General features: G+C 51.3%; 1 protein-coding gene across 2 annotated transcripts in view; it reads right to left on the bottom strand.

The window, feature by feature from the left end:
* Window positions 1-22,915, bottom strand: part of PLCG2 (phospholipase C gamma 2) — a 141,262-nt gene that overhangs the window by 43,992 nt on the left and 74,355 nt on the right. For both annotated transcript variants that reach the window (XM_040633651.1, XM_040633650.1), the window contains exons 8-19: window positions 21,752-21,795; window positions 19,652-19,724; window positions 15,743-15,844; window positions 14,797-14,915; window positions 13,076-13,161; window positions 11,750-11,870; window positions 11,262-11,430; window positions 8,071-8,175; window positions 7,003-7,092; window positions 6,243-6,418; window positions 4,853-5,053; window positions 3,770-3,889 (exon numbers count right to left, since the gene is read on the bottom strand). In XM_040633651.1, the coding sequence (XP_040489585.1) occupies window positions 3,770-3,889; window positions 4,853-5,053; window positions 6,243-6,418; window positions 7,003-7,092; window positions 8,071-8,175; window positions 11,262-11,430; window positions 11,750-11,870; window positions 13,076-13,161; window positions 14,797-14,915; window positions 15,743-15,844; window positions 19,652-19,724; window positions 21,752-21,795 (1,406 nt within the window). The remainder of the gene's footprint in view (window positions 1-3,769; window positions 3,890-4,852; window positions 5,054-6,242; window positions 6,419-7,002; window positions 7,093-8,070; window positions 8,176-11,261; window positions 11,431-11,749; window positions 11,871-13,075; window positions 13,162-14,796; window positions 14,916-15,742; window positions 15,845-19,651; window positions 19,725-21,751; window positions 21,796-22,915) is intronic.

Below are 22,915 nucleotides of genomic sequence, written 5' to 3'. Positions count from 1 at the left end.
TTTGCACCTTAGAAGGGCACCTTGGGTGGCTCAGATGGTTGGGCGTCCGACTCAATTTCTGCTCAGGTTATGATCTCAGGGTTGTGAGATCGAGCCCTGTGTTGGGCTCCCATACTGGGCATGGAGTCTGCTTAAGATTCTCTCTCTCTCCCTCTCCCTCTGCCCTGCCACCCCCACCCCAAGCTAGTGCTCTGTCTCTCAAATAAATATAAAAATTCTGCACCTTAAAGATACTTTTTGTTTTAAAAAACACATCCTGTTAAGCCATCTTTTCAATAAGTCCTGTAAAAAAAAAAAGTGCTAGAAGATTTCTGCCCCAATGGCTTATTTACAATGATATTTTATTAGTATTTCTAATACTTAAAAACAAAACAAAAAACAACACTGCTGGGGAGACAAACAAGTTGCAAGATAAAACTATAGTATGATCCAATCTGTATTTTTTTAAAAATCAAAGGGAATTCCCACACACAAAGAGGCACTGTATTTTCCAAAGTACATATATGTAGCAGACTTTTTTTTTTTTTTTTTTTTAAGGAGTCCTCAAAGAGACACCAGTTAGAAAACTGTGCTTTCTACCAGGACAAGGACCCAGACGGGAAGGACCACAGAAGCCTTAGCCTTCATTGCGATGTCCCACTCTTTTCTAAGAACATATTCACATAATTAAGAAATTTTAAAATTCTTACAAAAACTCCCTAAGGCAGGGAGGCTCTAGGGCTTGGAGGTTAATTAAGAGTGGGGGTCAGGTTCTGGTTCCTTCTGGTAACCTGACTGCACCTCTGTTTCCCTGTCCACAGTGCCAGGAACGATAGTTCCTGTCCCGTGGCAAGTGTTAGGACCACCATCTGACAGCCCAGGGTAAGCCCTCTTCGATGTGTCTGGTGCCCTGAGGGTACTCCACAAATGAATGGTTAGGAAAACAGAACCAAGGTCAAACCAAAACGGGCTTCCCTGGCAAAAGAAGAATCAAAAAGGGAGACAGAACAGGGCTGAGTGTGAATCGTACCTTCCTGTCCCCTGGCTGCTACAATCCCCTAGACACTGTGACCTGAGGTCTTACTCAGCTCTGCCAAGAAGCCCCTGCTCCCGTGTCCCACTGGGTGTCCACCTCCCGCTGATCACACCTGGACAGCAGATTCATCTCTCTGCGTAGACTTGAAAGCAGACACCTGTCCTCTCCCGTAAAGATCTATCCAGAAGTTCAGTCTGTGTTTTCAGAACCTAGACCACCACCTGGCACAGGTGAGGTACTCCACAGATACTGGGGACGGGGGCGAGGGAGGGAAAGTTCCTCCAGATCTGTGGTGTCCCTCTGCCTGGAGCAGATCCCCACCTGGTCCCCCTAGAACTCCTGCTCACCCCGTCACCTGCCCGATCACTCTCTGTGGTGCTTAGCATACGTTACAGCGATGTGTTTATGTGCCTGACTCTCCTGCCCCAGGCAACACTTCTCAGTGAGGGACAGTGACACCCTGACCACAGTGAGTTAGAAAAAAGTCTGTGTGTCCAGGAGGAGGGAGGTCATCTTTGACTATTACAGTGACCGTGGCCCCAACAGGCAGGCAGTGGGTGGAGACCGGGGACGTTCACCCTCCCAACACAATGGAAATAGCCTCCCCTTCCTCTCCTCTTCGAGACACCAGGACCTCCTCACGGGCTCATTCAGCCAGCATGTCCTGACCACCTGCTGTTGGCAAGGCAACGCTAAGTAAGAGGGATCTGCTCAAGAGAAACAAGCGAGCAACAGGACATCTCTCATTCTCAGCAGACTGTTGGCCTCATGAGAGCAAGGACATGCCGGTTTGTATCACTTCTGTGTTTTGAGAGCCCAGCACAGAGCCTGGCACAGAGTAGGTGCTCACTGAACATCTGAACATTTACTGATCCCTAAAAATTAAAAACTCCAGCTTTTAGGCTACCACCATTCTCATGGGGAGGGCAGATACGCAAACAGAATGGTGGACGTATAAAATCAAGTCTCCAACTGGGGATCCCATCTTCATCCACATGGTTCCAGTGAAGCAATGCCAACCACGGCCAGCTTGAGGTGCCCAGTCAGAACCATGACACCCAGGACAGGCAGGGGGGCCGGGGGAACGATGTATCACAGGACTCGGCTTTTCTACTAGACACTGGCTCCCTGGGTGAAGCCAGTGCAGGGTAGCACCAAGACACGCACAACTGGTCTGCGGAGGGCTGCCAGGGGAGACGTGGACCCAGGCCTGCTGGAAGCCAGCTTCGGCTCCTGAGCGTTTCAGCTGGCCGCCAATACATGCCAACTTTTTTGGTTGCTTGGCCACTGAGTTTGGTTTCTATCACTTGCACGCAAAAGCATCCTGATTGACACAACTACAGCACAACTCAATCCCCAGCACCCAACATGGCGGCTGGTACAACAGATGTTCATTAAACATGCCCAATCCCATCCAGGTGGAGGAGGCACCACCAAGAGCTTTGGGGGAAAGGGCAAAGGCTCCAATGCTGCCCCAATGCCAAGTAGCCCAGAGCCTCCCTGCTGGCAGCACAAAGCACAGAGGAGCCATGCTGGCTGGAGCTGGCACACAGTAGGTCCTCAGTAAATGGCAATGATAATGGCCATCATCACCACCATCACCATCACCACCCACTCACCCAAGGAGGCAGGAATGACAGGGGGGAAGGGGGCAGATCCAAATGCCCAGGGGGCAGCCTGGCAGGGTCACCAAGGGGGATGGGCCAGGGCAACAGGAACGGAAGGAACAGGAGCCTGGCACACCAGGGCCCCTACTGTGTCGCTGGTAACCATCATCACCACATGGGAACGTGGGTCCAGAGCTTCCACTTCTTCCCACTTTTCCTAAGAAAAAATCTAAATTTTCAAGTGAAATTTCTCAGTATTTATCATAAACCATACAGGCTGAGCAAAACATCCAGGCTCAATTTGGCCCATAAGCCTCTTTAGACCTCATAGTGAAGAGAGCAGGCTTTGAACATGGGTAAGTCCAAGGCTAAAAGTCGGCCTCAGCCCGGGACGAGGCTGTGTGGCTCTAGACAGGTCACTTAACCTCTCTGGGCCTCCATTTCCCTACTTGTAGTACTTAATCTACCCCTCATGGGCTGCAATGAAGGACTCAGGCAGATGGAGCCTCAAAGGTAGCCTGGTGTCTGGAACATTAGTGAGGAACTCCATACACCCCAATACACTGGGGTAGGGGAGACGGAGGGACAGTGTGATGAACTGGGTCTGAAACCCCCCAACATTGTCCCTGGTGGAAACTGGAGGAATCAGGGGTCTTGGGGTGGAATTAGAGAACCACAGTCCTAGAGATGGTTGGACCATATGGCCTTCCCACTGCCAGTGCTGGGTGGCAGGAGCAGAGGGGGGGAAAGCAGCTGTCACATCACTGCTCTGGGCTGCCAGGGCTGCCTCGGGTCAAATGCCAGCTCCGCCACTTACTGGCTGCATGTTTCAGCAAGTTACTTAACCTCTTCGTGCCTCGGTTTCCTCCTCTGAACTATAAGGATCATGGTCATAACGTTGCTGGAAGATGGAAGGAGTTCACGGAACAGGTGCTACCCTCAAGGACACAGACCTGTGCCCCGCACCCTGAAAGCTCCCACTAGGGGGGCTGCTCTTACTCTCGTTACCGCTGTCGTCATCACCACTGACCCACTGGGCGCGGACACCGAGGCTCACCTCCGCCTGCAGCTCCCCCTCTGCTCTCCACACCGGTCCCTCCCAGGCCTCCTCTGGCGAGCATGTGCCGGCTCCCGCCCGCCCGCTCACCTGAAGGTGATGGCGTAGGAGTCGGTGCCCTCCCGCCTCCGGATCAGGAAGGCGCCATCCCGAGGAACCCTCATGAGCATGTCCTCTGCTTCCCCGCGGCTCAGCCCATCATAGTACCACCTACGGCACAGGGAAAGGGCCAAGTGAGGGGGCCCCCCATGGAGGAGGAAGCACTGGGCTCTGACGATGCCTGGAATAGGGCCCCAGAAAGCACCATGGAAATGACACCGTGGGCTTCCCCACCCAAAAATGCCGCTGAAGATAGCAGTTTTTTAAAAGACCACCAAAATGTAGCTAAGACATTCCTCTAGTAGGTCTGCCTGGAGCACGAGAGAATAAATTTAACTTAACTGTACCCCCACCCCCACCCCATCAGCCTGACTCAGGGCCAGCATCTGTCACTGCAGAGAAGAGAAAATCAGAGGCAGAGAACACAGGGAACAGAATTTTAGAAAGGTCTTTTTGTTTGGCTGGTCTTCGGTTACTTTTAAAGATATGAAACAGCAAATTTTAAAAGGCAACCTATATGAGTATAGACAGAAGAAAGAAAGCAGCTGTAAGTTACAAGGCCTCTCAGTAATATACATTTTAGCAGACTTCTGCTTAAAAATAACTCCCCCCCTTATTTCCAGAATTGGTTAACCCTTTGCAAGCTATAACTAATATTCATTTCACTGGATAAACAATGAAGGGGAGATCTGTGCGATTACTTTTTTCTTGTTCACTTTCAGAATGAACAGGAATGAGCTTGGACAAGCAGAACGATATCACTGGGCCAAAATCCACCTCCAAAGATCAAAGCCCAAGAGCTCAGGACTGTGAAGGAGAAGGGCAGGGGGGGAGCCAAGAGAAAGAGAACACAGAGCATAAAAAGGAAGGCAGAGTAGGTGTCTGGAAACTGCGGCCATCCTGGAGAATTTAAGAGATCCCAGGGGGCCTGGGTGAGGGGCCCTGTGGGAAGTTGGGCCCCAGCACCCCCACAAGGCTGGCTTTTCTGACTGGTGAACACAGTCCGCCTGGGTGTCTGCACCCACTAAACCTGGGGCCTGAGGTCTGCTGCCCCGGGAGCACGGGCACACATACGGCTTTGACTCGTGGGGGTTGGGGTTGGGCACAGGGTCGGTGAGCCGGAGCTCAAACTCTGTGCAACGCAGGTGCGTCTCGCGGTAGTGCTGGATGAGGGCATAGATGCTGGTGAACGTGAGGTTGTCAGTCAGGAAGTACTTCATGGTCCCGCCCTCCATGGTGGAACGGATCCGGCAGTGCTGGACCCGGCCGGACCGCCTGGAGGGAGAGGGACAACATTAGCACCAAGGCTGGGCCCACTGGCCCTTCCTGCACCCGGGGTGGTAGAGAACATGCAAGGGGGGAGGGGCACGTGGCGGGGGGAGAACTGCAGCCAGGGGCATGGAAGGGTAGGCACTATGAGTGGCCACACAGGCCTCCCTCTGCTCCTAGAACAGGCTTGGGATTTAGCGCAGGATGGGCCTTTAGCCTGGAATCCAGAACATTCTACCTACTTCCTCCACCTACGTTTACCTACATAACTCCTACTCTGGAGCCAGATGGCCTAGGTGTAAATCCTGACTCAGACACTTATGTGCTAAGTGACCTTGAACAAGTGACTTGTCCTCTCTGAGCTTCCACATCATCATTCTTGTGGTCTGTCCTCGCTGAGCTGTGCTGCCTGGCACATGGGAAGCATCTTGTAGGTATGAATTGTCACTATTACAGGTATGTTGTTACAATGTGTCTTCATTGAAACACCACTTCTTGCAGGAAGTCTTCCTTGATCACTCCCTCCCCCAATGTTACATCAGGCCCCACGCTCACGGACTTTTGTAACATCTAGCATTTTTTGCATTGCATGTATCACAACTACATTTATAGATCGACTTTTTCATTGTCTATCTCCCTGATCAGACTCTAATCTCCAACAGGACAGGGACCCTGTCTGCCTGATCGCTGTGCCCAGCACAGAGCAATCCCTCAATGAATATCCTTTAGTGAATGAAGGTACTAATGTGTGAGTGAGTGAGTGATCTCACAACAGCTCCATAAAGCCACCTTTAGAATCTCTATTTTAGAGACAAGGAAACAGAGATTGCAGGAGGTTGAGTGACTTACCCAGGGGCACCCCACCTGCTCTAGAGCCAGGAGTGGGGGACTGGGGGGGGTGTAAGTGAGACCACACCATCCTTAGTGCAGAGTCAGATCCTGTCTTTACTTAAAATGTTGATGATACTGTGGTTCATCACGGATTTTTCATTACTTCTGATTTTTAAAAAATATTGCATTGAAATACCACTAATCTTGACTGCTGCGTGTTTTGGGCCTCACCTGCCTCAGCCCACCTGTGCCCCGCACGGATCCCTAAATGAAGTCTGGGGTTCTGGTCTAGGCCTGGGCTCGCACAACTCGCCGCATGGCCCCCGACCTGGCCAGCTGCGAGGCGAAGGCGGCATGCCCTTACCAGAAGGACAGCGTGTAGTCGTTGGGGAAGGTCTTGCTCTCCCGCACCAGGAAGGTCCCATCCTTGCCCCCTGTCTCCGCACAGTATTCCTGCAGCAGCTTCTCGGCACTCGCCCTCTTCTCCACCTTCTTGTGGAACCACTCCTCCCCAAAGTGCAGCTCCGTAGGGGGTATGTCCTGGGCCGCAAAGAGAGGAGTTTCTGAGAACCTCGACCAGACCCCCTGCGTGGCCAGACTGGTCCCTCTGAGCATGCTGGCTCGGGACTGGATAGCAGACAGGCTGGCTTCAGCCTGCCCTCACCCCAAGAGGTCTGGGAAGACGGCTTCCACTGCCTTCGCTTGCCTGCCACCATGGGTGGTGGCCTCCTGGAGTCCTAAGACATGGGCTAAGGGGTGCCCAGTACAGGTTTCAACTCTACTGCACGAGGAGTGTGAGAGCCATAGAGCCCTGGAGGCTGCACTCAAGAAAGAGCACCAAAGATGGCCAGCAGCCGGAGGGGGGAGGGCAGGAAAGCTGGGAATCAGGCTGGAGGTGGGGCTGGACAGAGCCTCCAAATGCCCGCCCCTCCCACCCAGAGCACAGGCCTATCAGGCCCTTCAGAGAGCCGGAAGGACCCCCGTGAATCTCATTGATTGGTCAGCCAGCCAATCAGAGAAGAGCCAGGCAGACCTCGGTACCCAAACAGGCAGCTCTTGGGCTGAGGATGTCGGGGCCTGTGGGCCACGCAAGAAAGGCAGGGTTGGGAGGCCGTGTCCCCTACCTGGGGCAGTTCCTCTTCTGCAGTCTGTTCAATGTCGTCGCTGAACGACAGCTTGGCATCAGCGATGGCACAGTAGTGCCGAGTCCACTTCTAGAAAGGGAAACCAGCGTTAGCTCCCCCCTCAGTCTTTGCCCCATCAACTCTGGGGCCCAGGGGCCCTGCCCGGCATCGCCCCAGCAGGTACGAGGGACGCCCCTTTCCCACTTTCCTAGACATTTCCAGTAGTTTCACGGAACTCCACCCCCTACAAGACGTTTCTTCTAAAACATCTATTTTTGGGTTCTTTTCGCATTTTCAGGACTTTTTTTATTCACTGTGTCTATGAGTAGATACAACCGAGTATCAAATTTCTAGTTCATATTTATTTAATTTGAAGCCTTTTATGAATGATGGGATCCTTTTTTGGGTCTAGTGACAAGTCTTCTATTACCTCCACTTTTTCTGACTTTCAGGATTTCTCAGCCAGTTTGTCTAAAGACTCTTCAACATCTGTGACTTAATTCTTTAAACACTAACAATTTATAATATTTCTAGGATCTAAGAACAAACATATCAAAATATATGCAAACAGATTTGCATGTTAGGTTACAGGATGTGAGAAGTGGCATTAGCATTCAAAACGCACTCCTCTCAGCAAAATAAGGGTTCAGGTGGAACTGTCCCAGGTAGAAGGTTACTAAGGAGTTAGGACAGCCAAAGGCACTGTCACATCTTGGACTGAACCCTGGACCAAAAAAAGGACATCAGTGGACCAACTGGTAAAACTGGAATAAGGTCCATGAATTAATTAGTGGTACTGCACCCATGTTCATTTCCTGCTTCCAATAATCACAGTCTGGTTATGGAGGATCTTAGTATTTGGGGAAGCTGAGTGAAGGGTATATAAAAATTCTCAGTGTGCGTGTAAACGTGTAGTATGTTAGGTGGAATATAAAGTGATTTCAAAACAAAATATTAATAATGCAGAAAAAAAAGGTCAAAACGGGACTAAGACAGGAATGTTCTCAGAGTTCTCTAGTAGGCCTCAGATGCACTCAAGGCTCTGAGAAGGGGTGCAAGGAGACCCACCTGGTCGATGGAATCCCACATGTACAGTTCACCCTGTTGTTTGTGCTCATCTTTCTTATCCTCCATGTTGACATCCACGTCACCTCGCGGGCCCAGCTTCTTATGCTGAGGGGAAAAAAATACACGTAGCCTGTCTCCCTCAAGACCCAAGTTTAGGAGCTTTGAGCCAGCAAGCATTCATCCACATCAGCCAGCCAGCCAGCATCTATCTGCAGCGTCTACCTCAGGGCCTTTGCACTGCCTGTTCTCTCTGCCTGGCTTCTCTCACTACATCCAGCTCTGTGCTCAGTGTCACGTCCTCAGATGAGCTTTCCCAAACTACTGGATCTAAAACTAGCCTCCACTCTCCTTCCCATCCCTGTCAGTCTCTGGCCCCTGGGAGTTATTTTCCATACTCTTGGCCCTTTTGTCTATCTGTCTTCTGTCTCCCCTGTCAAAAAATTTAAGCCCCACGAGGGCAGGACTCTGTGCTGCCCCCTGTTGAATCTCCTGTGGCAGCTCAGCAGATAGTAAGTGCTCGATAAATGTTTAGTGTATCAGTGATACCACCTGCATGCCCCACATTCTCTGGCACATGCAGGGAAAGGCAGGAACAGCTATCGACTGCACACCAGGGACACAGTTTTAGGCTGCTGTATCAGCTGTGTGACCCTGGGCAGGTGGCTGCACTTCTCTGGGCCACACACTTCTCATCGGTGAGACTAAGAAACTACAGCAACCTACATGCAGGTGGGTACTGACGCTCCCCCAGGCCAGTATTTATAAATACTTGGTTCTGGTGGCCCGATGGAGGGAGCTCAGGACTGGGAGTCTGACTGGGGCTCAGACTCAGGGCCTCACTAGCTGTGTGACAACTTGTCTTGGTCTCAGTCACCTCCCCTGTGAAATAGGGGTAATGACAGCCAGTGAGCATGAAAGACACCCGTAAATGCTGAGGCATGATCTAAGTGTTTCCTTTTGAATGGCTTTGAATTACTTCTTACGCAGGAACTAACCCCAACCTCAGCTAAGCCACCTTCTAGACCTCAGGGTCCCCATCTGGAAAGTGGGCCTGAGGCCTGCGATTTGCCACCTCTCAGAGCTGTAGGAGACTGGACTGTGTTTAGTGTCACGTCGAGCCAGGCTCACAAATGCTGTTCCCGCCTGCTGGGGAAAGGAGGGGCCACGGAGTACCACCGGGAGGCCACGGGTGCTCTGTCAGCGGCCTTCACTACTTCATACCCAAAAACAAGAGCCAGAAAAGATCTGGGGACACACAGAGAACAGTCCCAAGAAAGCAAAGCTACAGAGAAATGCAGACTCACTGACCAGATGCCTGAGAAGCCGTGGACCCCCCCCAGCAGAGCTCCCTTGGCCTCCAGTCCTGCTTTCCCCATGCTGGAAGCTTCCCTTGGTGTCTCAGACAAAACTGCCCCAGGGTCTTAGCCAAATCCTTCAGATACGCTGGTGCTTTTACCCTGCGGGCACCCACACCCCCTCCTCTGGATGACCCTCTGAGAAAGCCCCTCACACCGTCTCGCACGCCTCTGTTGACGTGTCCGTCTCCCCGCTAGACCATGACCTCCTGGCACGCAGGGATTATTCCCAGTGCATCTTGAGGGCCCGGGGACAGTCTAGGAACGTGCCGCATGTTCATACCACCACACATTTATGGCTGTTATTCCCCCAAGCTGGGGGCATTGCCCCCTCTCTGCCTAGTAAACACCTGTCCATCCTCCCATATGAACCTGCTACTGGACAACAAAGTCCGCCCCACTCCTTCTGCCAAGGGCTCCCCACCTGGAGACTTCACATTCAGCCCCCTCTGTGGGAGCTGTGGTCATATGACAGTTCTGACACACAGGACAGGCTGGGACACATCAAACTGGCACCCCGCTTGTTTGCCAGAAATCGCGGGCCTTGGACACACTCGCATTGCCTCTTCTATGGGCTGGAGCTCAGATGAGCCTACAACCTACCATCACCCACATGCACGGGACAGCGCCCCAGGGCAGAGCCTCCCCCCGTTCCATGCCAGGGACCTCCTTCGAAGTCTGGGGAAGACGATGGAGCCCTTTCTCAGAACATCATCTTTAATGCACAGAATTATAACAAACTATATTGAAATACAGTTATTAAGATATTAAATATTTAGTAATATAAATAGATGTGCTTCCTTTTAACTTTTTATATAAGATCTACAGTCAAATCTATTAACCACCATAATTTCAAAGTAGTGATGAGGACAGTATTATTTTGAGATATTTGTAATAACTGTAAACACGATATGAAAATATCCATGATTTCCGCAGGTGACAAAGCCCCCAGGGGCTTGTCGCCAATATTCACAATGGAAGGAAATGTTAAGTTTTACTTACAGGTTAATAAAAATAAAGAGGCAACATTTCCCCCCAAAGTTCACAGGCTACCATACCCCAGATTCTAACTGTGGAATCTCTGGGGTCTACAGAACCCCAGCTGAAAACCCTTTCCCTGGGAGATCGTAGAACAAGGTAAGAAGATGCTGGTTCCCTTGACAGCCTTGTGGACCAGAACGCAAACCTTCTAGAACACTCCCCACCAGCTAAAGAAGAAATGACCTCTTCTATGCTTTAAGCTACTGTATATCTGGTCACTTCGTCTTAGTGATACAGATCCCCAAACATCACCTCTGTCCCTGTCATCCCTGGCTCTCAGGGGCTAATCCTCCCTCCATCTCTCCCCACAGCGCCTGGCAAGCCACCCCCTTCATCCCATTAGCACGCAAAGCCTTTGGGGGCTACTGTCCACCTCCAGTCCATGTCCATCTTGCACACTGGCCTGGGAGCTCCCGAGGGCAAGAAGGAAGCCTGTGTCAATGGAACACCCCCAGCACAGAGACCTGACTCAGACAGGGGCATGTTGGAGGTTTGCCAGAAGAATCCATGAATGATGGTTAATACTTACATCGCACCTGCTATGGGACAGGGGCAGTCCTCAGCGTTTTGCACACATTTTTTCACGTTATGCTCACAGCTGATGCGGTAGGCTCTATTATTAACCTCCCAAGACCAGTGAGGACACAGAGGCACCTAGAGGTGAAATGACCTTGCCCAGAGTCGCTCAGGGAGTTCAGTAAGGAGAGCAGGTGTGAGTCCAGGCAGTGGGACCAGGAGCCTGGCTCAAGCCACTGGCTCTCCTGGATGAATGACAGGCCACCCAAGGCCACCTACCTTGATGATTATCCTCTCCCGCAGCTGGCTGGGCGAGGGCAGCTGGTCAGCACTGGCCTCCGTGGGCTTCATCAGCAGCTGGTCGCCAAACACCTCCTTGAACACCCTGGCCATGTGGCGCTGCTGTTCAACGCAACAGTGCTCCTCGATGGACAGGATCACTGGGAAGCTGTGTGCAGGAGGAGCCAGCTCAGCTCAGCAGGTTGGGGCGTGGGGGGGGGGCGAGGGGAGAGGTCACCGGTTTCCCAGCGCCAGCCTCCTCCCGGCTCCAGAACCTGGGAAAGACTTGCGCTTTTGGCCTGTAGGGGGCGCCAACACTCAGCGGAAGACTTGTTGGGAGTGACCAGAGGATGGAGGCCAGGCAGGTGTATATGCGTGTAAGTGTCTGTGACTGTGTGTGTGTCAGGTGTGTGTGTGTGCGTGCGGGGGGGGGGGCATCTGTCCACCTTTCCCTTAAAAACAAACTACCAGGAAATCGGCCAACTGACCTTGAAGTGACAAAGGCATGGTCTTTGATGGCCTGCACGACGTCATCAAACTTGATCTTGGTGGTCCGTGTCCAGCCGTGGTAGATGATGGGCTTCCCGTCGGGCCCATCCCAGCAGTCCACTGAGGGAAGAAGTGTGCAAACTCGACACCTGGCCGTCACTCCCCACCTCGAGAGTCCACGAGAGTCCACTGACGGCCGCCACAATGCAGCAGCTGCGAGGTTGGCCTCGGCCCCTCCGTGGCTCAGTTACTAGGACGTGGGGGCCACACCCCGTAATTCCCTTCAGGGTCCGGCAACACAAGGACCCCTGTTACCTGTGTACATGCATTACTTGTGCAGTTATGGGAAGACTCCGGTTGCTTAATGAAAGGTCCCCAATACATTTGTCCAAAAGAAACTAGTTTCAATGTTAACTTTTTTGAAAAAAGATTTATAATATGGGATTTTTTTCTGATTTCACTTGGCTTTGTTTTTCTGCGAGTGGAAATAATACAGAGCAATGAGACTTTTTTTTTTTTAAAGTTCATAGTAAAATATTCAAACAAAACTAGATTACATAGACGGTGAACATCCCCTCCAGTTTCAACCCCCCAGACATAAGAGGAGCTGACCGTTTCGAACTTAATTTTCTCACATTTGCTTCTTCCTGGAGCGGGGGCCATGCACCAGGCAACTGTCTGCAGGATTAAGCGCATCCCAGTCAGCGCTCTGAGGACTGTGTCTGATAAAACCAGAGCCCACATCAGTGCTCTGCGCCCTCGCTCAGCCCTGTACACCTGCACGCCTTTGGTGGTACGGCCAGGCCGGGAGGAAGCAGCGGGCCCCCGAGCGTGTCCAGGGGCCTGGATCGGCTGTGCTGGGGTGTCTGTGAGCGACTATGGAAGAACAGTCAGGGTGGCATCCATGGCCGGGCCAGCTGCTTAAACATAGAGAGCTCCAGCCTTCCTCAGAAAACAGCCCAGAGGGAAGGAAGCAGAAGGAGAAAAGCAGTGTAACAAAGCCATCTTTGGTCCTGGCCTCCCAGCCCTGCCACTACATCGGGACATTCTCTAGATGCCCAAACACACTGCCCCAGGGTGTCTGATTCCAGCCTGGCCAGACTTGACACCACTCCTTGTCCTAGGGGGAGATCTTCTGGGGAAAGGTCCCCGGCAGTTGGTGGCCACATCCCTGCCCCCAGATTCTACGAGCACCTGGGTCCTCCCTTGGCCTGTTCCACTCATGCCCACGACTAGGGCCTTTCAGACAACAAAAGCATCGAGCGGCTACATGGCAGACCTCAATTCCCCGTAAGGGTGCTCTCCACCGGGAAAATGGTACTCACGCTCAATGCAGCGACAGCCCATCCGCAGGCAGCGGACGTACGCTTCCGTGGATGACTCGCTCCGCAGTTGGTCACCGGTGAGGTACCTGAGGGATGGGGGGGTAGCCATGGAGGGACAGGCCTGCACCTTGGGGCATCTTGGGGAACTTCTCAGCCCAAGTGCCCAACATCCTGAATTCTTCGTGTCTAGAAAGATCCATGGTTAGGATCTGGGCCAGACACAAGCAATTGTGCGGCCATACCTTAGGCTCAGGCCACTATCGTAGGATGTGGACAATGCCACATCGGCAATCTTAGGGAAGGGTCTAGACTGTGTGTTCTTTGGAGGAGCACTAGGTCAAAGGGTATCAGGAGTGAAACTGACATGTGGCAATCAATTAATGACCGTACTGCCCCCCACTCCTCCCACCGTGGTGCCCACTAGGCCCTTAGTCCAATGATGGGCCACCATTTGCGTATCAGGGTCGCAGGCCAGGCACAGGTCTTGAACAACTATTGCTGGAATTCACTATGCTTTGAACCACGTCCACAAAAACAGACATAAAAATGCATATTGTATGTACTTTCCTCCTCTCCATCTCCTCACCCCCCCCCTTTTAAGATTTCATGTTCCTTCACTATCCTCTGGGTTTGGTAGAATTCAGCCCTCTAAGCCAATGGCCATGGTGGTAAAGAGAGAACCATGCAATCAATTTGCCCCTGAAAAAGACATCACGTTCCGAAATGCTTCCTGACTCCTGCCAGCAGCGATGCTTGGGAAGGTGCCCATCTGCTGCTCTCCAGATGCCCAGGCCCCAAGACTTTCACCCTTTCACCTTACAAGCGGACTAAATAGCAGAACCTGAGAGTAACACCCACTTCTCCCTTCCAATCTACCCTCTCTTTTGCGATGAGGATAATCTTCCAAAAATGTAAATGTGAAAGTGTTGCTCTCTGGCTTCAAAGCCATCAGTAGTTCCACTCAAGGTTCCACTCAAGCAGAACTGCTGTCCTCTCCTGCCACTCACCCTCCTGGATTCTACAGTCTAATCTTAACAGATCCCCTCAGTTCCTCCTGCCCCCGGACCTTTGCAAGTGCTGTTCCTCCTTGCCTCACCACCTGTTCTTCTCTCATCAACTCCTGTTCATCCTTGAATCAAAGGAGGCCTTTTGGGGCACCTGGGTGGCTCAGTCAGTTGGGTGTACGACTCTTGATTTTGGCTCATGAACTTAGGGTCCCAGCATTGGGCCCTGCATGGGGCTCTGCACTTGGCAGGGAGTCTGCTTATCTCTGTCTTCCTCTGTCCCTCCCCCAGCTCATGGGCTTGCACTCTCACTCTCTCCAAAATAGATAAATAAATCTTTAAAACAAAACAACGCAGGCCTTTTCCCCTCCAAGTACATGAGGACAGGGCTGCGCCTGCTCCCTTCCCTGCTGTATCCCCAGCACCCAGCAAGCACAGGGCAGACACTCAGTATCAGTTCAATAACTCGTCTAGTTGCTTTGCTGTGGCTGCCAAAAGATATCCGTGAAAACCAACTTTGCCAACTTGCTTTTTAGGGTCATAAAAAGAAATGATTATTGCAAACACCAACTGGGAAAAGGGGGTGCATTCCCATGCCCCTTCCAGAAGCTTTTGTACGTTCTAGTTTGAGCAGTGTGGCCCTGCACTCCGCCCGCTGGCGCGCCCCCCCCCGCCCTTCAGCCGCCCAGCCCATCACAGGCTCACCGAGAAACTCACGTGTTATGCGAAGAGGAGATCCAGTAATGCGACAAGGGGTTGTTCATGTCCTGCATGTCCACCACGTCGTACTTCTCATCCCAGATGCTGTTCTCCCGCGAGAACAGGTACGTGAGGAACTAGCAGAGTCACAGAGACCACATCGTCAGGAGGGTGATGAGGACAGGCGGGGCCTGGATCTTTCTGGTCTTGGCCAACACACAGAGATGGCAGCTCTGATACGAGCTCAGAAGACAGTCTCCTGGCCTCAGGTACCCAGATTTGTACCGCAGAACGCTCAGATTGCAACAGGATGTACGGACACATTTTCACTCACCTGGCTGATGTTTCCCTTTGTAACGTGTATCCTGAGAGAGTTGATACTAGAAGCGTACGTGCCTGCCGTGTGTTATAAGGCATAATAATACCATGAACATTTGTGAGCCCACCACTCAATGTAAAGCAAAAGGACATCACCAGTATCCTAACATCGAAAAGGCAGGAAATTTCCCACCCCAATTCCTCACTTCTTTAAAAAAAAAAATCAGATTGAGCGGCACAGGGCTACACACTGCTGTCTGGGAACAGCCTTACACGAGGCAGGGGCACCCCAGTTCTCCTCTCGGCCCCACCTCTCCTGCTGCTTCACCCAGGGCAGACGCAGGCACCCCACCACCCTTCACATCTGGTCACTGTCACTGTGGTTGTTAGATGCTCCCTGGTGGCAGACATCCTCTGGCAGGGAAAGCAAAGAACCCACCCAGGACACACAGCCCAGTAGAGAAGAATGAGAAAACAAAAGGGTATAATTCAGAACCTAGAAGAAAACCAGCTCTCAATCAACAGAGTCAGTCCAGCGGCAGATGACGGCAAAACCCTCCAAGGGAACAGAATCGGAAAAATAAACTCCAGAGGTCACAGATGTGATTCAAAAAAATCAAGCTGAGTTGACAAGGAGCCCACTCACCTCATCGACAAACAAGAAGGGCTCAGCAGTTTCCCTCACGGTGTCGTGGATAAACTTAGTCATCCGCTCACGGACTTTGGTCAGATCCTGAGCCCAAAGCTCCTTAGAAGGACGGAAAGAACAAGAAATCATCAGAAAGACGGCTGGCAAAATCCTTCGTCTCTCAGGATCCGGTTTCCATCAAAGACCAAAATATCAACCTATTTCAGAGGCATCTGCTATCAAGTGCTACGTATCACACATTTTCACGAACATTTTTCTGTAAAGGACCAGAGGATTAAATATTTTAGGCTTTGGGTCACAGCCATTCAATTCTGCTCCCATACTGCAAAAGGGGCCATAGGCAATACACACACAAATGGGCATGGCTGTGTTCCAATAAAACTTTATTTACAAAAACAAGAGGAGGGCCACATTTTGCCGACTCCTGCCCTATGCCAGCTCTTTACATTTATTAGCGTGAAGAGGCCGGCAAGCGCAATTATGTCAGACTGCCAGGGTTGCTCACTTGGCTGACCCTGGCAAGTTACACACCCTCCCTGTGCACCCCCATCTATCACATGAGAATACTGCCGAGATGGAATGAGGTATGGATTTAACACGGCATCTGGTACAAAGACGCTGCTCCCATCCTGGCAGCTGGTGCAAACAATCCTCCTCGTATGGCCGCCTCGGTTGGTCCATGCCACTCTGCAGCCATACATTGTCGTTTGAAAGAGGAGGAAACAGAGGCTCAGGATGTCACATGACAGCCCCAAGTTCACACAACTAGTAAGGAGCAGAGTGAGGGCTCCATCCTGACCCAGAATGTGTCCTCTCTTCAAAGAGTCAGCCAAGTAAGGCCGCGCTCAGAGGCCTGGGAATGTCTGAGACACACACTCAGCGGTTCAAGAATAGTTTCTGCTCAGAAATGCAGAAGCCCGTTAGAAAAAGAATACACAAGATGAAGTAACTCTCCTGTTTTCCTTTCTAATCCCTAGAAGCCCACACAGAGGCAATAAGATGCAACATGACCCATAGAGTCACCTCTGACGAATGTTGTATGGGTTCCGAATATTCTAAAAGCTCTGCCTTTCGGGTTAATAAAAGCAAATGTGCTACCAGATACGTGTGGGGTTGGATGGGAAGGGTCAGACCAGGAGGTTTGAAAGACACAAAGGCACAAGGACAGATACAAATGAGGTGGTAAGAAATGGCCTCGGTGGCACGTGGGTGGCAAACCCACACTGAGCCTCTGCTGTTGATGCTTGCAAATCCACTGGGTAGGGACACAAAACAGCCAGGAGGCTGGAGCACAGCCAGCTCATCGGCCTACGAGGTGTTACCATTTTGAATATGAGAACACGCAACTCAGATGGGAGGCTACTCGATGCCAGCGCCTCCCCAGCCCTCCCAGCCCCCCCAAAGCCAGGGGCTTCCTCCTTCCTTCTCCTACGAAGCCTTTGCGTTTATTAACAAGCACAGGTGTCACCTGGGACTAGCCTGGCTGGGAATAAAGAAATCTTCAGCCTTAAAGAGCTTAAAAATACCAATACTCTGGGCTTAAAAAAAAAAAAAAAAAAAAAAAAAGTATCTGTTTGGTGTGAGGTAATGTGCCAGGCAGCTATGTAATGAAAATGATGAGAAGAGCAAAGGAGGGGAACACTGACCGGAGTCGGCACTGGGCAGGGACTCATGCCAGACTCCATGGTAAACCTTTGCCCCAAAGCGGCTCATTTTGAACTCCCACAACCCCAGAAGGTACGTATTACTCTCCATGTTATGTAAGCAGAGAAACTGAGGCTTTGAGTCATTAAATACCAAGACCCAACAATGAGCCCGAGACCAACACAGGCACATCACTTCTGGACTCTTCCTCTGACCTGCACCCCCACCCCCTGCCGCCCCAGGGCTGGGCTGTGGCACATTTAACTAGTCCTCCGGTGGGAACTTTGAGGTTAGTTCCGAGTTTTCATTTCCGTTAAGGATTCTCCCATTACTACCTTAGGATAAGTTCCTAGAAGGGCAATTATTTAATTGAAGTATATAAACCTTTCCCCCAAAGTCTTTGTTTTAATTACGTGTTGCCGGGACGCCTGGGGGGGTTCAGTCGGTGAAGCGTCTGCCTTCGGCTCAGGTCATGAACCCAGAGTTCTGGGATCGAGTCCCTCATTGGGCTCCCTGCTCAACGGGGAGCCTGCTTCTCCCTCTGCCCCTCCCCCCACTTATGTGTGCACGCGCACTCTCTCACTGACAAATAAAATCTTCAAAAAAAAAAAAAAAAGGAAAAAAGAAAAGCATGAGCTCCTTTCTCTGCTTTAAGCTGCTGGGAGCACGGTGCCCAGCATGAAGGTGCCCAGACAGTGCATGAGCCCCTTCAGTGCACCCCACTTCAGCTCTAATCTCAGGGGGAGCAAACGAGCCCTCTCTTGGTCACTCTGGTTCAAGCCCACATGGGGAAAGCAATGGCCTCTCCCTGTCCTCGGTCCCCACTCATCAGGCACCGCAGCAGCTACCACCTTCGTCTGGGCCTCTGTGTGGCTGGCCTGGTGCAAAGCGTGTGTCTCTGTTCATTATTTTCTCTACAATCCATGAAAACTGAACGTGCGATAAGCATCAGAGGACATTAAGAAGTGTCAGTGGGAGAACAGGACTACTGGGGTTATGTTTCATAAAAAAAAAAAAAGTCCGTATCTATAAAAGAGACACACTGAGGCGTTTACAAATGAAATGAAACACGGTCTGGGGTTTGCTTCAGAATATTCCAGCAAAGAAATGAAGAAGAGGGGGTAGGGAAGGAAGGCACACAGGTGTGGAGATGGAGGACAGTTGAAATAAAAGTGAAAACATGTTCATAATTTCTTTGAGTGATGGGTACATGGTGATCCATGATGCCAGCCTGTCCACTTCTGTCTGTGTCTGAGATGTTCTGCAATGCGGAGTTTCTGGAGAAGTAAATGAACTGAATATTGCTGTGAACCTAAAATGGCTCTAAAAAAATAAAGTCTGTTAAAAAAAAAATAACCAAACCCAAAAATCAAAGAAGGAGGAAAAAAAGTAAAGACAACTCCAGTGAAATAGATTTAAAAATTTAAATATCTACATATATATGCATATTTACACACACTCATACACATACACAAAGATCATCACGATCTGACAAATTCTGGGAAGCGGGGCTCCCATCCTCATTTACAGAGGAAACTGGGGAGCAGAAAGGTCAAACCACCCGCCTAAGGTCACACAGCTAGTAAGAGGATCTCCGGTTTATCTCAGCTGAACTCGGAGTTTCTCAACCGCAGCACTACTTTGGGGTTGGGTAATCCCTTGGCGGGGGAGGCCGTCCTGTGCATTTCAGAAAGTTGAGCGGCATCCCCGGCCTCCACCCACCAGGTGCCAACAGCCCGCCCCGTTGTGACAACCCAAAATGCCTCCAGACGTGCCCAAGATGCCCTGTTGGGTAGAACAGCTCTGATGGAAAGCCACTGCCAACACAAAACCCCTTCACTCTGCCACCAGCCTGTCCACAAACATGCCGGGACACTTCCCCATGTGTCATTCGTTAAAGGACAGTTATGCTGTCTCATCCCCCAGAGGATAAGCCTGGTCCCATCTTCCCATCAGCCAGGGAAGGCTTCTGGGAAAGGGACACATACAACCAGCCAGGAGAAGGAGCCGAAGCCAGATGGGGGATTGAGGACATAACGCCCCTCTACCCTGGAGTGCTCTCGCTCTCCCCTTCCTCGATTTGTGCCTGGGAAAGGAGCCCAGACGAGACTGTTCTCTTTCCAGAGTCTGAGACACCAAAGTGGCACTGGACAGGGAGTCCCCATGTTTCAGACAATCACAGGCCAGGTGGCAGGTGGGGAGAAGGGGAGATAGCGGCCCAGGCGGCTCCGCCCCGCTCCCCCAGCCCTGAGCGCCTCTCACCTGCTGCTCGTGTAAGAGAAAGCGCTGGAAGTCGTGCAGGTAAACGGCGGAGGCGTCCGGCCTGTCGGTGTTGCTGCCCTCGGGGAAAGGGAGGATGTTCAGACAGGACACAATCCACAGAAGCTGCACTAGACACGTTATGAGTCCCTCCGGGGAGACAAGGTGACAGACACCACATCCCTGACCTTGTTGGATGCAAGGGGGCCCTGACGCCAGAACCCGGGAGGCCGGGGGCCCCGGAATGTGCACTTCACTGCTCCCAGGTGCTGCCAGCGCACCCTGTGATCAGCAGAGCACCTCCAGGAGTGTGGCCTTGGGGGACACGGTGCACTAAGGAGACGAGGTGACAGTGGAAAGAGGGAAGGGCCCAAATCCTGCACCTGGAGGATGCAGCAGCTGATGGAGTCTCAGAGAATGAGGAGGGGCGCACCAGGAGGTGGAAAGGGTCTCAGGCAAAGGGAACCATGTATGCAACGGCCTAATGGAAAAGAGAAGGGGGGAAGGGGGAGGAGGAGGCAGAGAGCAGTGGGGGACGGGGTAGACCTGAACCATACAGCAAATGCTTGGGTAGGGCTGCTGGGGACAGCACTTCAGGGGAGCCAATGCTAGAGAAGTGAACAGGGCCCCATCTGAGGGTCTCCTCAGAAGCCACAACGCAGAGTTTGCTAAGCCACTGAGGGCTGTGAAGCAGCAGTGGGGGCCAGATGAAGTCCCCCCAGCTTCTGGGCAGATGGGAGAATCAGGCTGAAGATGCAAGACATGGGCTTTGGAGCAGGCAGAGGCCCACTGTCGGAAGGACTTTCTGTTTGAGACGAGGGAACCCTTCACCCTGAACCCAGGGAGACTCCACCTCGGCCAGCAGCCGGCTGACAGACGGCCTCGTGATAGAAGATTCTCGTGGCTACAGAAACCCTGGGACCTCACTGGACCAGCAACCCTGGTTCCTACGGAAAGTGTTTCTATGGAAGGGAGCTTTCCAGAGAAATCTGTACTTTACCCTGAGCATTTGCAAGGTGTCTGTGTGTATATGGGAGGGGGGGGTGTCTTTTTAAATACAGGACATAAAACACACTTTAAGCTGTTCCCTTTACTGAACACTCAGGGTTCAAGAGTCTCTTGTCCTTAATTACGACTGTATCTGTAACCTTCTTCACTAACCAGCCTCATGGTCTAACACTAACCTCTTCCTTAAAAGACTACATAAAAGTCATATACTTTGCGGTCTTGAGGTTTCTGGTTTAGAAAGAGACAGAAGGATCAGCTGCCAGAAGGTCCTCATCAATGAGGGCCGATTCTGAAGAGCAGGCCTAGGTCAGCATGCCACAATCATTCCAGGTGCCATTAACCCCAGGACAAACACTTCCCCCAGGCAGACAGGCTTGGGAAACACAGAACACTTCATAAATCCCCCACTTGGGGAACTGGTAAGAACAGTGAGGGTCCTGGGATTCCTGGATGGCCCAGTCAGTTGAGCATCTGACTCTTGGTTTTGCCTCAGGTTATGATCTCAGGGTTGTGAGATCAAGCCCTGTGTCAGGCTCTGAGCTCAGTGTGGAGTATCCTTGAGATTCTCTCTCCCTCTCCTTCTGCCCCTCCCCCAGCTCACTTGCGCTCTAAAATAATATATAAATCTTAAAAAAAAAAAAAAAAAAAAGAACAGTAAAGGTCCTGACAAGTCCTGCAGTACTTACCCTGTAATAATAATACCATTATCACTACTTGCAAGCCCTTGGCCACCCCACACACCACGTGAAGCACTTTGTATGTAACAACTCATTTTAATTCACTTAAACCTGCTTAACCAGGAATTTCCCAAACTCCTTTTTGGGAAAGCAGGTCCCCAAGCACACAGGCTTCTCTATAGAACCTTCTGGGCCACCTTCCCACCACGTCACAAACCCTGTTGCTGTTCATGTTTATCCATGCCACAGGCTCAGGAAAGCCAATTCCCCAGTAGGAGAGCCTGTCCCTGTGGAGGTCAGGGGCTGCCCACAGAGGCGGCCCTCCTGGCACCAGCTGGCCCAACTGGGAGGCCCCACATGGGCACCAGTACCCAGCACAGCCACCGTGAACAACAATACCCCAGAAGAGGCGCCTCACCCCAAGATGAACACAGAAGAATCTTTTTTGAATTCGTCAAGAATCTGAAATAGAAAATAGAAGAAAAACACATAAAAAAGAAGAACATTGGACAAGTCAAGCCACTCAAAGCAAATGAAGTTTTTTAATTAAAAAATTATAATTGCTATGACTTATAAATATGCAACTATGACAGAAACTTATGAAACAAAAGGGAGAAGTCTTCCTCACCCCCTCCTTAGTCTAACTCCTAAGAAGCAATCTATCTTAATAATTTGGTAGGTTTCCTTCTAGAATGTGTTTGAAGGATATTCACTTTTATTATATCTTATATTATGTCCACATCTCCAAACTTTCAGCAGTTAATTTTAGGCTTTACATATCATTCTGCAACCTCAAATAGTCCTGCCTCACTACTCTGAAAACCCACACTGTATTCCATAATATGGAATATGGAATCCATCACTGATTTTCTGCCATTAGAGTCACTATTACAAAGAACACCCACATGCACGTGTCATTTTTGCCCAGCTACACAAATATTTCCACTGGGCAGATTCCTAGCCAGGGAAGCACCTGGGTGGGTACGGGGTGTGCACAGAACTCTGACAGAGTCACAACTGCTCTCCAAACAGCGGTCCCGACCAGCGCCCCCACCAGAGAACGCATAGCCCTTCCCACACCCTCACTGCTACATTTCAAATCGGTAATATTTCGGTGAGCTAACTTTTCATCTTCAAGTTCAAGAGAAAGAAAGAAATACTGGACAGCTTTGGTCCTGCTCTTCACAGCCTGCTGATTCTCTGACGACTGATGTAACGATGGGGAGCTCCTCCGCCAGGGAGCCCGCCGTAGCCCTCCTCTCAGCTTCCAATGACACCAACTCACTGGCCAAGCACCTTACACGTGCACGTGCACACCCACACGCACACACACACTCATACTGTGTCTGCTTCTGGTTAGGTACCATTACTTAACCGTCTTTAATGAGACTGGGACTGGATAAGCATTTGAAAAATCCAGGGCGCAGGGGCACCTGGGTGCCTCAGTCAGTTAAGCGTCTGCCTTCGGCTCAGGTCATGATCCTGGAGTCCTGGGATTGAGCCTGGGCTCAGAGTCAGGGCTCTGTGCTCAGCGGGGAGCCTGCTTCTCCCTCTCCCTCTTCCCCCTCCCACTGTCCCCTCC

This window comes from Ursus maritimus, unplaced genomic scaffold (assembly GCF_017311325.1).
Source record: "Ursus maritimus isolate PB19 unplaced genomic scaffold, ASM1731132v1 scaffold_19, whole genome shotgun sequence".
NCBI lineage: Eukaryota > Metazoa > Chordata > Mammalia > Carnivora > Ursidae > Ursus > Ursus maritimus.
Note: the sequence above shows the minus strand (reverse complement) of the source record. Positions and strands in the feature narration are given on the sequence as shown.